This window comes from Athene noctua, chromosome 29 (genome assembly GCF_965140245.1).
Source record: "Athene noctua chromosome 29, bAthNoc1.hap1.1, whole genome shotgun sequence".
NCBI classification, from domain to species: Eukaryota; Metazoa; Chordata; class Aves; order Strigiformes; family Strigidae; genus Athene; species Athene noctua.
This window is the reverse complement of record NC_134065.1, coordinates 3,206,122-3,218,546: the sequence shown is the minus strand read 5'-3', so window position 1 is coordinate 3,218,546 and position 12,425 is coordinate 3,206,122. Positions and strand designations below refer to the sequence as shown.

General features: G+C 66.1%; 3 protein-coding genes across 4 annotated transcripts; 2 read left to right on the top strand and 1 right to left on the bottom strand.

The window, feature by feature from the left end:
* Positions 1–709: 709 nt before the first annotated feature.
* Positions 710–3,245, bottom strand: S100A1 (S100 calcium binding protein A1). Of its 2 annotated transcripts, none has more exons than XM_074929253.1 (3): positions 3,094–3,245; positions 1,123–1,271; positions 710–1,004 (listed from the first exon to the last, which is right to left on the bottom strand). In XM_074929253.1, exons 2-3 carry the CDS (start codon positions 1,261–1,263, stop codon positions 861–863), a joined length of 285 nt encoding a protein of 94 aa, XP_074785354.1. In that variant the 5' UTR covers positions 1,264–1,271; positions 3,094–3,245; the 3' UTR covers positions 710–860. The 2 variants fall into 2 exon arrangements, with proteins under 2 accessions (XP_074785354.1, XP_074785355.1); XM_074929254.1 differs by lacking the exon at positions 3,094–3,245 and adding an exon at positions 1,554–1,665.
* A 2,175-nt stretch (positions 3,246–5,420) lies between these two features.
* S100A13 (S100 calcium binding protein A13) lies at positions 5,421–6,477 on the top strand. The gene is made up of 3 exons (XM_074929259.1): positions 5,421–5,573; positions 5,921–6,093; positions 6,283–6,477. Exons 2-3 carry the CDS (start codon positions 5,941–5,943, stop codon positions 6,418–6,420), a joined length of 291 nt encoding a protein of 96 aa, XP_074785360.1. The 5' UTR covers positions 5,421–5,573; positions 5,921–5,940; the 3' UTR covers positions 6,421–6,477.
* Positions 6,478–6,606: 129 nt separating this feature from the next.
* On the top strand, positions 6,607–10,523 carry LOC141971722 (protein S100-A14-like). Its single transcript, XM_074929257.1, has 4 exons — positions 6,607–7,275; positions 7,541–7,649; positions 9,007–9,153; positions 9,261–10,523. The coding sequence occupies exons 2-4, from the start codon at positions 7,617–7,619 to the stop codon at positions 9,378–9,380; spliced, it is 300 nt and encodes a 99-aa protein (XP_074785358.1). The 5' UTR covers positions 6,607–7,275; positions 7,541–7,616; the 3' UTR covers positions 9,381–10,523.
* Positions 10,524–12,425: the final 1,902 nt, after the last annotated feature.

Here is a 12,425-nt window from a genome sequence, read left to right as displayed (position 1 = left end):
CGCCAGGGCCTGGCCTGGGTGGGGGCGCCGAAGGCCTACGGAGGCCTTACGGGGCCTCCGGTCCCCCCGCGGCCGGGCAGGGCCTGTGGCCTGGCTGTCCCCGGTGTGTCCCCGCTTTTTACCGGGGCAGCCCCCCGTGTGAGGCCCGACCCGAGGCGAGGGGGCCCAGAGCCGTGCGGGTGGCCCCAGTCCCGGCAGACGATGGCGCTGGCGGCCCTGCGCGGGGCCGGGCCGGGCAGGGCCTTGGCGCGGGGGCTGCTGGCTGAAGGCCCGCTGGGGGAGGAGGTAAGGAACCGGTTCCTCCAGCCCCACGGGGCGCGGTGCCCGCGCCTCTGGCGGGACGGGCAACGAGTCCTGGCCTGCGGCCGCCTCCCCCCTGGACCCCCGTGCCCCCACGGTGCACCCCGGTGTCCTGCACCCCAACGCCCCTGTGCAGGCTGGGCTCACCCGCCCCAGCTGCGCTGTGCCCTGGAGTGGTTCGGGATTGACGCCGAGCTCCGGGGCAGGGCGAGGCGCAGGGTGTGATGGAGGAGCCAGAGCAGGGTGGAGACAGGGATGTCTCCAGGCACTTGGGGTGACCCAGGGTGGCTTTTCCCCGTGACCCCGTGGCTCAGGAGAAGGAACGCTCCCTGGTATCCCTGAGGGCACTTAGCAGGGGGACAGGGCAGAAACCCTGACTCTGGAAACGAAGGAGCTGACAACACGCCTCTGGCTGGGTTGGTGCCTTTATTGTGGAGCTGGATCCCAGTGGGATCCCCCGGGTGTGCTGGGGAGCGGAGGGTGAGCTGGGGGGGTGGCGGGGGGCTCTGCGCTTTGAGGACCACCATGGCCGGCTGCTGCGGGGTGGGGACCGGCCTGGGTCAGGCGTTCTCCCAGAAGAAGGTGTTGCAGGCCACGGTGAGGGCGGCCACCAGGACCACGTACTCCTGGAAGTCCACCTCCCCGTCGCCGTTCTCATCCAGATCCTGCATGATCTTCTCCACGGCACCCGTATCCTTCTGGGTCTGTGGTGGGGGGGTGACAGGGTGAGCCCCGGGGCTTGGCAGCCCGCTGGGATGCTGCTGCCCCAGGGCATGGAAGGAAAGGGGGGACCCCCTGCGCCCCAGCACGGCTGGTCCCTACCTCCAGGAAGCAGCCCAGCTCGCTCTGCAGCAGCTCCTTCAGCTCCTTCTTGCTCAGCTTGTACTTGTCCCCCTCTTTCCCCGAGTAGTGGTGGAAGACATTGATGAGCGTCTCCATGGCCCCTTCCAGCTGCGACGCCATGGCTCCGGCTGCGGGGAGGCACCCGCTGCGTTACGGGGGGCAGCCGCCAGCCCCCCTTGCCGCGAGGGGCAGCCCCCAAATCGCAGCCACCCCCTGCCCCATCCCCTGCTGGGGAGCGTCGCATGCCGTGGCCTCCACTCCGAACGCTTGGCGCTGGCCAGAGAACTGGCAGCGGGGCCGCGGGGGGTCTCAGGGCACCCCAGGGCTGGATGGGGTGCTCCTGTGGGAGGGGGCCCCGGCTGCCTGCCCCCTCGTAGGACACCTGTGCCCCGGCCAGGACCTGCGCTCACCTGAGCTCCCCGCCGCGCCGCCCGCCCGCTGCTCCGAGTGTGCCGGGCTGGGTCAGCCGGGGACGTTAAATAAGCTCCAAGCCCCCTCCCTCCGGGAGGATCCGATACCGGGGCTGGACAGCCCGGCTGGCACCGCCGGGCCGCCCTGCGCCGCCTTCGCAGGGGCCGGGATGCGGGGAGCCCAAACCCACGGCACCCCGCTCACCCCACAGCGGCTCCGGCGTAACGCAGAGGAGCGTTTCCAGCCCCACCGGTGCTTTACGGGGTGGTGGCGGGCAGGGAAAGGGTGAGCAGCGACGCTGAGAGTCACTTTGGGGGGCTCCGTGTCCCTCTTTATGCTAAACCTCAGGTGTCCCTTCTCGCCACCCCCATGGCGGAGGCTGGGTGGGTAGCAGGATGCCAGAGGGGCAACACAGATGTGTGGGGTGGCCAGCGGGGTGCCTTGCTTGGGCCCCCCCCTGCCTGCCTTGCAGTGGGATCCTGGGCTGGGCCCTGGCTCCATTCACAGCTGCGGGGCCCCCGTGGCGCCCGGGGTCTGACCCCGCGGCGTCACCCGCTCGGCGCCCGCCGGCATCCCCCATCTGTCAGCGCCGCCGTGCCGTGCCGGATCCGTCCCCGGCCCTCCTCCCCCCGCGTTGATAAGACGTGGGTATCCGGTGTCTGCGGCCTCGCAACGGGAGCCAGCCGGGGCTGGGGGGGAGCCGGCGGGGGCTATCGGGTGACGCAGCCCAGGCCTCCCGGGGCCGCCCGCTCCCCGCACACAGAAAGGCCTCTTGTCAAATTAAAAAAAAAGCTCCACAATCCCAGCCTGGAGGTTGCTCCAGCAACGGCTCAGCCAAGAAACCAGATTCCCCAGCTGGCATCGCCGGTGCTGATAATCCCGGCCCTGCCGCGGCTCTCGTTACGGCCGCGCGGCCGGGGCAGCGTGGGGCTGAACCCGCTGCGGCCCCGCAGCGGTGCTGCGCCCCCGAATTCAGGTGGGCACAATCAGGCCCCCGTTTTTGGGGGACACCCCCCACTCTACATGGGGGTTGCCGGGAGCTGCCAGCGCGGCGGCGTGGCTTTTCGCAAGAGCCGGGTGGTGCCGGGCTCTTCATCCCGGATTCCAGTCCTAATTTGAGGCTAATTATATCCTGCTCCCTCCGTTTCCATCTCTGGTGCTTCCTGTCCTCACGCTTGGGAAATTCGTGGCTGCACGGCACCCCCCTTGCCCCTGCCGGGGGACCCCCAAAACCACCCTGTCCCCCCACCCCCTGCAGCCACCCCTGTGCTGGGGGTGGGCTGGAGGGTTTGGGGTGATGTGTGGGGTTTTGGGGGTCCAGCGCCTGTGGGGCAGTTGAAGGGGGTCCCTGACTGGAGATGGAGGTCCCGGATGGAAGTGGGGGTCCCGGATGGAGGCTCAGGACCTGCCTCCCCGCAGGACGCAGCACCCATTTCTGGTGTGGGGCAGGGAGGGGACTCCCAGGGGCTGGTGAGCTCGGGGGGAGGCCGGACCCTGAGCCTGGGGATGAGGGGGGACACGAGGGAGGGTGGCACTCACTCGGTGGTGTCCGTGCAGGGGCCCCTCCGTCCCCGTCCCCAGCGCAGCTCGGCAGTGCGCAGGATCCGGCCGCTCCTCCCGGAAACGCCTGGCCCCAGTTGAGCAGCAGCGGGAACAGGCACCGCTTAAAAATAACGCGACCCCGGTCCCCGCCGGGGGCACAGAGCGAGCCCCGGGCTCCGGCACGGCCGGCGTTCCCAACCCGAGGGCCGCGCTTGGAGGGGCTCTGGCCCCCTTCTGTGAAACCCCAAAGCTCCCTGGAGGGCAGGATTGGGCCAGGCCGTTCCCGAGTGGTGGGACTGGCTGGAGCCGGGTGCCCAAGGGTGAACCCCGACACCGCGGGGGCCTCGAGTGGGTGCTGGAGGGGTCGACCCCGGGCGCCACGGCCCCGCTCCCCGTCGCTGCGGTGCCGGCCCTGGGGAGAGCACGCCCGGCGTGTCCGCGCTGGCAGATCCCCAGGACAAACTCTTACCAAACCGGGAGCAGTGAGGGACATGCCAGGAGGTTTACACACATCTTGGAACAGGTTTCAGCCGCTACGACTCCCCATGTTCCACTTTGACCCAGCTAAACCAGTTGCTCCAGTTGCTGGTGCCGGGGCTGGGCCGATCTTGTCTCTCTGTCCCAGGAAGAGGCTTTTCCATCCCTGGGGTTTGGAGCGGTGGGGAGCTGCCGGGCGCCGGCCGTGCCAGGGCCGGAGGCATCACGGTGGCACTGAGCCCCCAATTTTGCACCCCCAAATAACCACGATGGCCTCCCCGATGGGTGCGGTGGGCCGGTGCTGAGTGCTGCCGGGCTGGCACCCGTGGTGGCCACCCCTGCTTGGGGTCCCCAACCAAAACAGCTTGGGGACAACACCAGGACCAGCCTATGGGTGCACCTGCACCCCGAGCTCTCCCCCCTGGTCCTGTGGTGCTCGGCCACCTCCGGGGAGCACCGGGGGGTCCCTGAGGCCGGGTCACCGCTCCCTGCCCACGGGGATCCCGGTGGCCTCGACCGGGAGTTGCCGTTTCTTCCGTCACCTGTGACCTGGCTGCGTCCTGTCGCGGGGCCGCTGCAGCGCCTGCTGCCTCCTCGCCCCGTCTTGGCACCCCGAATTCCAGGGGTGGCGAGTCACGGGCCCGCCTGGCTCTCGGGGCCAGTGATTCACCCCAAACCTGTCCCCGTCCTCGCCGAGCCTGACTCACCCCAGCGGTTTCCCAAGAGACCATCTCGGTCCCCGGACGTGGGGTTCACCGGAAGTCCCGTCCCCGTCCCCCCCGTCATCGCGGGGCTGCAGGAAGCCAATTCCTCCCCCGTGAGCTGGTGTGACGGGTGCGGGGTGGGGACCGGGCTGCCCGGTGCTGGCTGGAGCCTCCCCATCCCTGCGGAGAGGTGGAATGAGTGCGTCAGGGCTCGGCAGAAACCGGGCTGGTGGCGGTTGCGTTGCGCCGGGGTCCTCCCTGCTCTGGGTCCCCCAAAACACCGCTGGTGGGGGGGTTCCCAAGCTGTGCTGGGGTCTCTGGGACCCTACTCAAGGGTGGGGGGGCGCTGCTCGCCCCGGCTTTTGGGTGTCACCGTGGGGGCACCGGGACACAGCGCTGTGGAGATGGGGGGTGTCCCCAACTCACCCCCATCCCGTGCTGCCGCCCTTGGTGTGGGCACCACGGGGGGTTTGTTGGGGGCCGGGGCGCGGTGTTGGGGTGCGGGATGCGGCTCAGGGGCCCCGTGGGAACGGCGGTGCCGTGGCGCGGAGCTGCTCCGTCTCCCAGGTGGAAACCTGCCAGGGCTGCCATGTTATAAATACACGATGATTAAAGGGGAACGCTCGGGCAGTTCCAACCCCCTAATTAATTTGGATTAATTAATTTTTACAAAGCCCACTATTAATAGGGATGATGTCAGCGGGTGGCTGAGTCACAACTCTCACTTGGTGCGGGTCGAGCCGGGCCCTGGGTCTGCAGCACCGCGGGATCGCGGGCTGGGACGGGCCGCTGCGCCGGGGCATGGCGGGACATCGGCGGGGCGCTGGGGCCCACGTCCCCGTCTTCACTGCAACCCCGGCCCCCCCAGGGGTGTGTTTGGGGGGCAGTAAGACCTGCCCTGCACCCCAGAAAGGTCTGGGTGATGCTCGAGCCTCGTAGGATGCTCCAGCCCGCTCTGTCCTCCCGTTGTCCCTCCTGGTGCCACCCTGCTCCCCGCCGCAGCACCCCGACAGCGGCAGGGCCCAGGCGGTGCTGCGGAGCCCGGGGCAGGTTCACGCCAGCGCGGCCGAGCGCGGAATTTGGTCCGTTGCCCGCGCTGGGAGGGAGGAGAGGAGGACGGCTCCACGTCCGGGTAGTGTCTGTCTGTCCCTCCGTCCGTCCGGCTGCAACAGGAAACCCAACGCCGTGGCACGGGGGGACAAAGCGTTTCGCTCTCCCCTCCTGCGGCGCAGGGTATAAAACCTCCCCGGGGGCCGCGGCGACCTGCCTGCAGCGCTCTGCCCGCAGGCGAGGGGGGTAAGTAGGGGAATCGCTGCCCGCGCCACCGGCCCCACCCCGGCCGCTCGCAGGACGAGCGCGGCACTGGGGACCCCCCCACCCCATCCTGGCTGCCTCCGTGGTGGTTGTGCCACGACCACGGCTCTGCGCCCCCACCCCGCGCCACCCGCGGACGGCCTGGCCCAAACGCTCGGTCCCTGGGGAGCAGCGGGGCAGCCCCGGGACCCCGCTCAACCCTGCAGAGCTGAGACCTCGCAGACTCGCTGCACCCGCGGCTGGGGAAGGGGAGAGGGTCTTTTTCTCCTGACGCACCCCCAGGCATCACCCCTCTGCCTCCCACTCCCTCTCGGCTTCTCTCCCTGCAGCCCCGGGGCCACCCGGCACCATGGCCACGGGCGAGCTGACCGAGCTGGAAACGGCCATCGAGAAGATCGTCACCGTCTTCTTCACCCACGCGGGGAAGGAGGGCAAGAAGGGCACGCTGACGGCCGGCGAGTTCAGGGAGCTGGTGCAGCTCCAGCTGCCCAACCTGATGAAGGTGAGGCGAGGGGCAGCCGGGGGGGGGCGGTGGGATCCCCGTGGCTCCCCCCACTCTTGGGGGCTCCTCCCGTGACCCCGGGATTCACAAACACGAGCGAGCAGCAGCCCCCGCTCCCCCCCCCTCTATCCTCACCCCGCTCGCGGGGTGCCGGGGGCTGCGGCTGAGCCTCCCCTGTTCTCTCCGCAGGACGTCCCCTCCCTGGAGGAGAAGATGAGGGAGCTGGATGTGAACAACGACGAGGAGCTGAAATTCGGCGAGTACTGGCGGCTGATCGGGGAGCTGGCGAAGGCCATGCGGAGGGAGAAAGCGGGCAAGAAAAAGTGACGGGGCTGGTGGGGAGACTCGGCCGACGCGCAGCTAATAAAAAAAGGGTTTTGCTGAGCCTGAGCGTCGCTGCTGTTCTTAGCTGGGGGGTCCCGATTCGGGTAGCCCATCTCCCCCGCGTCTGCCCGTGGCCACGCTGTGCCTGGGGACCAGCCCAGTGCCACAAGGGGTGGGTCAGGGCTCACTCTGCCTTGGGGTGGCTACCCAAGGATGGGGACCATTCCCAAATAGCCCTAGCGCTGGTCTGGCTTGCAGGGTGCCACCCTGCACCCCACAAACACCTTCCTGCCAGGCTGGGGGGGGTTGTTTAGTGCAACCCCGATGGGTTGCAGAGTTGTGGCTGGGACCAGGGTGGAGCTCGGGAGCATCTCTGGCGGCGATGCCGCTGTGGCCGCGGTGGTGGCCACCTCCACAGCACCCATATCCATCCTCTCTGGGCTTTTGGGTGGCACAGGGGGGGACATGTCCACCAGCGCAGCACGCCCCCGGCTCAGCACCCCTAACCGAGCTCCTATTCCTGGTGTTCAGCTCCCAGATCCCATCATTGCTGGAAAATGGTGAAATCCCCAGCACGGGGTGACCCAGCCCTGCGCCAGCCGGGGCCCGGTGCCCGGGTGGCTGTTCCCACGCGGTGCTGTGTGGCCGGGATGTGCCGGGCTGTACAGGGAACCATCAGTGTGGCCGGGAAGGAGGCGTTTCCCGGCCCCACGCTGGCCCTGGGCCAGGCTCCGAAATGAGACGCCTTGCACCACACCGCAGCTGGCGGTGCGCAGGGAGCTCCCACTCACACCTCCCCGTGGTATAAAACCCCGACGCGCCGCAGCCCGCGCAGACCCAGGAGAGCCCGTGGAGCAGGTAAGTGGCCCATCCGCCACTGGGGGATGCGGGGGTCCGTGCCTGGGGGTCCTGCCACCCCTTTGCAACCCCCCCCCACCCCTGCTCCCACGCTCGGCTCTGCCACGACTTGCTGCTGGGGCAGGGACGCTCCTGCCGCTGGGACGTGTCCCGGCAGCTCACCGCATCCCGGGGCTCCTTCCTCGCCCTGCGCTCAGTCCTGGCGCCGAAGGAGGGGAAACTCCCCCCACGCCGAGAGCTGAGCCTGGCTTTCTTCCCCCGGCAGCTCCTCAAGACCCCGTCGTCGAGGACAGTCCCCCCGCTGCTGCCGCCAAGGACCTACAGACCCCGCGAGGAGCAGCATGGGCCAGTGCAACTGCCGCAAGAAGCGCAAGGTCCCTGAGCGACGCTGCGGCACCGGGAGGGCCGGGACCCCTGGCGGGGTGTGGGGCGCAGGGGTGACCCCACACGGCCCCGTTCCTCGGAGCACAGCCCCGGGCACGGGGTGACTCACAGCAGCACAGCTGGGCCAGCTCCATCCTGGAGCCAGACTCCAGCCGAGGAGCTGGGGGGGCTGTTTTGGGGTTCGCCGACGCTGCCCTGGCGCTGGGCAGGGGGATCTGGAGCCGCTTGAAAGCTCGGGGGAACCAGGCAGATTTCTCCAGCTCCTTGCAACCTCTCCAGCTCACCTTCGGGAGCTGCACTTGTTCCTTGCAACCTCTCCAAGGATGCCCAACGGCAGAAAGTCTCCTGTTTTCCTCAGCTTTCAATCGGGAGGTGCCCACGCTGTGCCCCTTTGCACCTGCGGAGGATTTGGCCCTGGCTGGCTGAGCCGGGGCGCCGGGCTGAGGCTCTGAAGATTGCTGGGTTCTTCCTAATAGGCATCGCCTGATGTGGTTTAATAGTGTTTCAAGGGGAAACCGCAGATGCTGAGTGAATCACCATCGTTTCCCTTCAAACGCAGCTTTGGCTAATTAGCACGAGTGGCCGGGGAGCCAGGCCCGCGGGTCGGGCCAGTTGCTGCCCCCCACCCCAGCGGGGAAGGGGGCTGCAGCCCTGCCCGGGTGGGAGAGGGGCTCCTGTTGCCGCCGAGCCCCATCCTGGCGGGCGCCCGCGTCGTCCTGGGCACTGACTCATGCCGCCATCCGCCGCTTGTGCAAAGGAGAGGAAGAACCAGTCCGGACGGCCGCGGCAGCCCCCGCGCCGTGGGTGTAGCACCTGGAGACGCCGGGGTGGCTGAGCCTCGCTGGCCCCGGGCAGGGAGAAGTTCGGGCAAGCAGAAACAGGGGGTGACATGCCTGTGAGGAGGGGTGTCACATCGAGGTGGAGGGGTACGGCAGCTGTCAGGGGGGTACCGCAGCCGGGCAGGGCCTGTGTGGAGGGATGGAACGTCTGTACCGTGGGGCCTCACGTCTGTATGGAGCGGTCTCACAGCTGTACGGAGTGGTCTGGCGTCTGTGCGGGGGTCTCGCACCTGTACGGTGAGGTCTCACGTGTGTAGAGGCGGGTCTAGCGTCTGTCGAGGGGGTTTCACATCTGCAGAGGGGGTCTCACATCTGTACGGAGGGGTATCGTGTTGATAAGGAGGTTTATCACGTCATTGCGGAGGGGTTGGACATCTGAAGAGAGCACCGGCACATCTGCTCGGGGAGCGTCGCGTCTCCTCGGGGGGCTTGTCCTGCCCGTCCGGGGAATGTCCCATCCACCCGGGGCCGTGTCCCACCGGTGCTCACCCTCTCTCCCCCCGCGCAGGACTGCCAGGAGCTCACCGACGTGGAGCGGGCCATCGAGACCGTCATCAACCAGTTCCACTGCTACGCAGTGAAGGGGCAGAAGGAGTACTTGACGCCCAACGAGATGCAGGAGCTGGTGGTGCAGAAGCTGCCCCACCTGGGGAAGGTGAGGGCAGAGCCCGGGGGTGGGCAGGGGGAGCTGGGGTGGGCAGGGGCTGCCTGCGGGACCCCGCAGCCCCCTCACCCCGATGCTTTTTTCCACCCCCGCTGCAGTGTGTCGGACCGCTGGACGAGAAGATCGAATGCATGGGAGACCCTGACGAGGCCAAGCTGGAGTTCGGAGAGTACTGGGACATGATGGGGGACGCGGCCAAGGGCTGCCGGAGGAAGTAGAGGGTGGCGGGGGACGGGAAGGCGCCCGAGGCCTCAGGCTCTGCACCGAGAAGCGCGAGAGGCTGCTGGTCCCGGTGGGATGCGCCTGGGAAAACGCGGCGTTGCTCCTGCCGGGGCTCATCTCCTCCTCGTGTCCCCGGCCGGGGCGAAGGGATCCCCCTCCCCGGCTCCATCCCTGCCCTCTCTCGGCTCTCCTTCCCGTCAGGAAACCTCCCTTCCCATCCCCAGCTCTGGCCCGTGCCGTGGCGGGAGGGAGGTGGCAAGGGGGTTCCTGGCCCCAGCTGCGGAGCCGCCTTTCTCCGTCCTTTGCTCCAGAGCCTTTACCCCCGGGGTTGTCCCACCTCCGGCCCCGAAAACCCTCCGGTTGCAGGTCCCCCAGCCCCGGAGCATCGCAGCGAGAGGGACTCGGCTCTTTCCCCCAAAAGCCCTTGGATGTGCGGGCTCGTCCCCCCGGCCCCGTGCCCTGTCACCCCACGGGAGCTCCTTTGCCACAGTTCTGCCTCGTGCTCTGAGCACTTTTGGGGACATCCCAAGCTCTGGGCCAGCACCAACGTGGCTGTGCGTGGCCTGGGTGTATTCCCTGCCCTGAGCCTGCCCAGGTTTTGGGGTGCTGCCTGCACGGTGCTCCCCCACCTGCCCGTCTCCAGGGATGCTGGCCCCCGGCTGGCAGCTGGGCTCGGGGCTGGGATGGTGGTGGGTTGTTATCAGCTTGCATCACTTGCAACCATTTTTGTATAAATTAATAAAGGAAAACACTGGAAAAAAAAAAAAAAAAAAGCAGAGATGATGGGGTGACCTCACTTATCCTTTGTGGGAGAGGGAAAAGGGGGGTCAGGGAGGAACGGTGCTGCAGTGTCACTCGCTGTTGGGTTGCAGAGCCCCGCTGGCCCCAGTGCAGAGCACGAGGGTGCAAGGGATGCTGTGGGGGTACAAGGGATTGCTGTGGGGGTGCAAGAGATGCTGGAGGTGTGCACTATGCTGTGGGTGTGCACGGGGCTGTGCACGTGCCCAGTTCCCGGGGTGGCTCGTGCCCGGTGATCCCCATTGCAGGGACCCCAAAAAGCAAAGGCAGGGCCATGTCTCCGGACTAAGAACCTCAGAGGCTTCGTGCTGGGCTGGAGGGATCTCGGATGAGACCCTGAAATCCTGGGTTCAGAAAGACCCAAGAGCTGTGAGGCCAGCAGCAAGATCACACCTCTGCTGGGAGAGTGTGGGATTTCTGTGTAATTACAGCAAATTAGGAAACAGCAAATGCCACAAAGCGGTGGCTCACTGGGATGAAGCAATTAGCTCAGGCACCGAGCGCATGGAGGGTGAAGAAATGGGCTTCGGAGGGTGCAGGGGGCACCTGCTGAGCCTGGTTATCCCACCTTTTTTCTGCCATCCAGACCATTCCATCTGAGCTCCGTGTCCCGAAGGAGCCCGTGGGCAGCCCCAGAAGCACGATGGGGACGGAGACCCCAAAAAGAAAGAGGGTGTGGGCACCTCAGCAGGAACTGCGTCACCTTGCGAGGCTCTGTGCTGCTGGGGGAAAAAAAAAAAAAAAAAAAAAAAGAACAAAATCAAACAAAACCCCAGAGAAATGTGATAAAACTCGAGGCCGGGCCAGGGCAGCCGGTCCTCCCGGGCTGGTGGCCGGCGTGGCAGCACCGACACCACGGCTCGGCCACAGGCCACCCTCTGTCTCCTCTCACCTTGGGGTGGATTTCACAATGAGAATGACTATTTATTGTTCCTGCCATGGAAATAAATACATGGAAATTAAGCAGAAAGGTGTGGTGTGGATTTAATTAGAGACAGGAAATGTGTCAAATGGTTGGGGTGATGGAGGGAGAGGGGGGGGGAAAGGGGAGCCAGGGCTCCTGGGTCTTCTTCCCAGCACCAGGCTGGGAATGTGCCTTGGGAGTGGGGACTCCTGGGTCCTATTTCTGGTTTGGTGACCAGCTCCCCGGCGTGACGTCGCGCTGTCGGGAGGACAGCAATTCCTGCGGCGTGAGCCATCCTCGATAAGTAGCTGGTGTATCTGGAAGGTCCTTGGAGGTTGTAGGAACAGCTCAGCCTGTGCCGGGACGGTCGGTGCCCCTTGGTGAGTCAGCCCCGACCACGCGGGCACGGCACCGCACTGCTGGAAACACCAAGAAATGCGTTTGCTCGTGCCGGAGCATGTGCAAGAGCAGCGGCTCCAGGGTGGCCACCAAAGACCCCCAAAACCAGGGCTCGGTGTCCCTGACTCTGCAAAGTGTCCCATAAGGCAGAGCTTGTCCATGAGAAGCCAAACTGCTCCTGACCCTTCAGACCCAAAGCTGGTGGGGACCAGGGGAGAGACCGAGCTCATCAGGGCAATCAAAATGTCTGGGAACCGTCCTGCGATGGGTTTGGATGGTACGTGGCTGCTCCGAGCACATGCACACGCCCTGGATGCCTTGTAAAAATAAGGGCCTGGATGTGGTTGTGACATCTGCCAGGTACAGGAGAGAATGAAAGCCCATGATTCAGAGGTGAGCTGTTTGCCTGCAGGGTCGGGGAGGGATTCCCACCCTCCTGGGATGTTGCATCAACGACATCGGAGCATCTCGGCCGAGAATGGGTTTAGCTTCCTCCCAACCGAGATTAGGAAGAAGCCAGCAGAGAGCTGGGATGACACACGGCGTTTTTTTCCGGGACAGGAATCCCAAAGGTCCTCTGAGCAGGTGGCTCCTGCCTGTAATAAATATATCACCTCCTACTTTACATCCTTAAATACGCAGCTCCCAATAATGCCCGTATCTAATCTGGGCATCTAATCGCTGCGCCATCGCGCTGGTAGACATACAGGGGTACAATTTGCTGGGATAATTAATTATGGATGTGACTTTACAAGCACAGCTACCAGCTGAGAAGAGCCTTGTCTGTCCCAGGGCATCTGGAGAGGGCTGAGAGCTGGATATGGCCCTGCTCGGAGCTGGTGCTTGTGCTCCCAGAGACCCACACCAACCCCTTTTCACCCTTGAGAACAAGTGCTTTTGGTTCAAATAAATGATGTCCCCCACCTTGCTGGGCGGCTCC

What these genes read in the sequence shown, in the direction of transcription:
- S100A1 (XM_074929253.1), bottom strand. Translation starts at nt 1,263, where the DNA reads ATGGCGTCGCAGCTGGAAGGGGCCATGGAGACGCTCATCAATGTCTTC. An exon ending in AGCTGGGCTGCTTCCTGGAG is followed by an intron (nt 1,005 to 1,122) that starts GTAGGGACCAGC and finishes CCCCCACCACAG; the next exon opens with ACCCAGAAGGATACGGGTGC.
- S100A13 (XM_074929259.1), top strand. Translation starts at nt 5,941, where the DNA reads ATGGCCACGGGCGAGCTGACCGAGCTGGAAACGGCCATCGAGAAGATC. An exon ending in AGCTGCCCAACCTGATGAAG is followed by an intron (nt 6,094 to 6,282) that starts GTGAGGCGAGGG and finishes TTCTCTCCGCAG; the next exon opens with GACGTCCCCTCCCTGGAGGA.
- LOC141971722 (XM_074929257.1), top strand. Translation starts at nt 7,617, where the DNA reads ATGGGCCAGTGCAACTGCCGCAAGAAGCGCAAG. An exon ending in ACTGCCGCAAGAAGCGCAAG is followed by an intron (nt 7,650 to 9,006) that starts GTCCCTGAGCGA and finishes CCCCCCGCGCAG; the next exon opens with GACTGCCAGGAGCTCACCGA. An exon ending in AGCTGCCCCACCTGGGGAAG is followed by an intron (nt 9,154 to 9,260) that starts GTGAGGGCAGAG and finishes CCCCCGCTGCAG; the next exon opens with TGTGTCGGACCGCTGGACGA.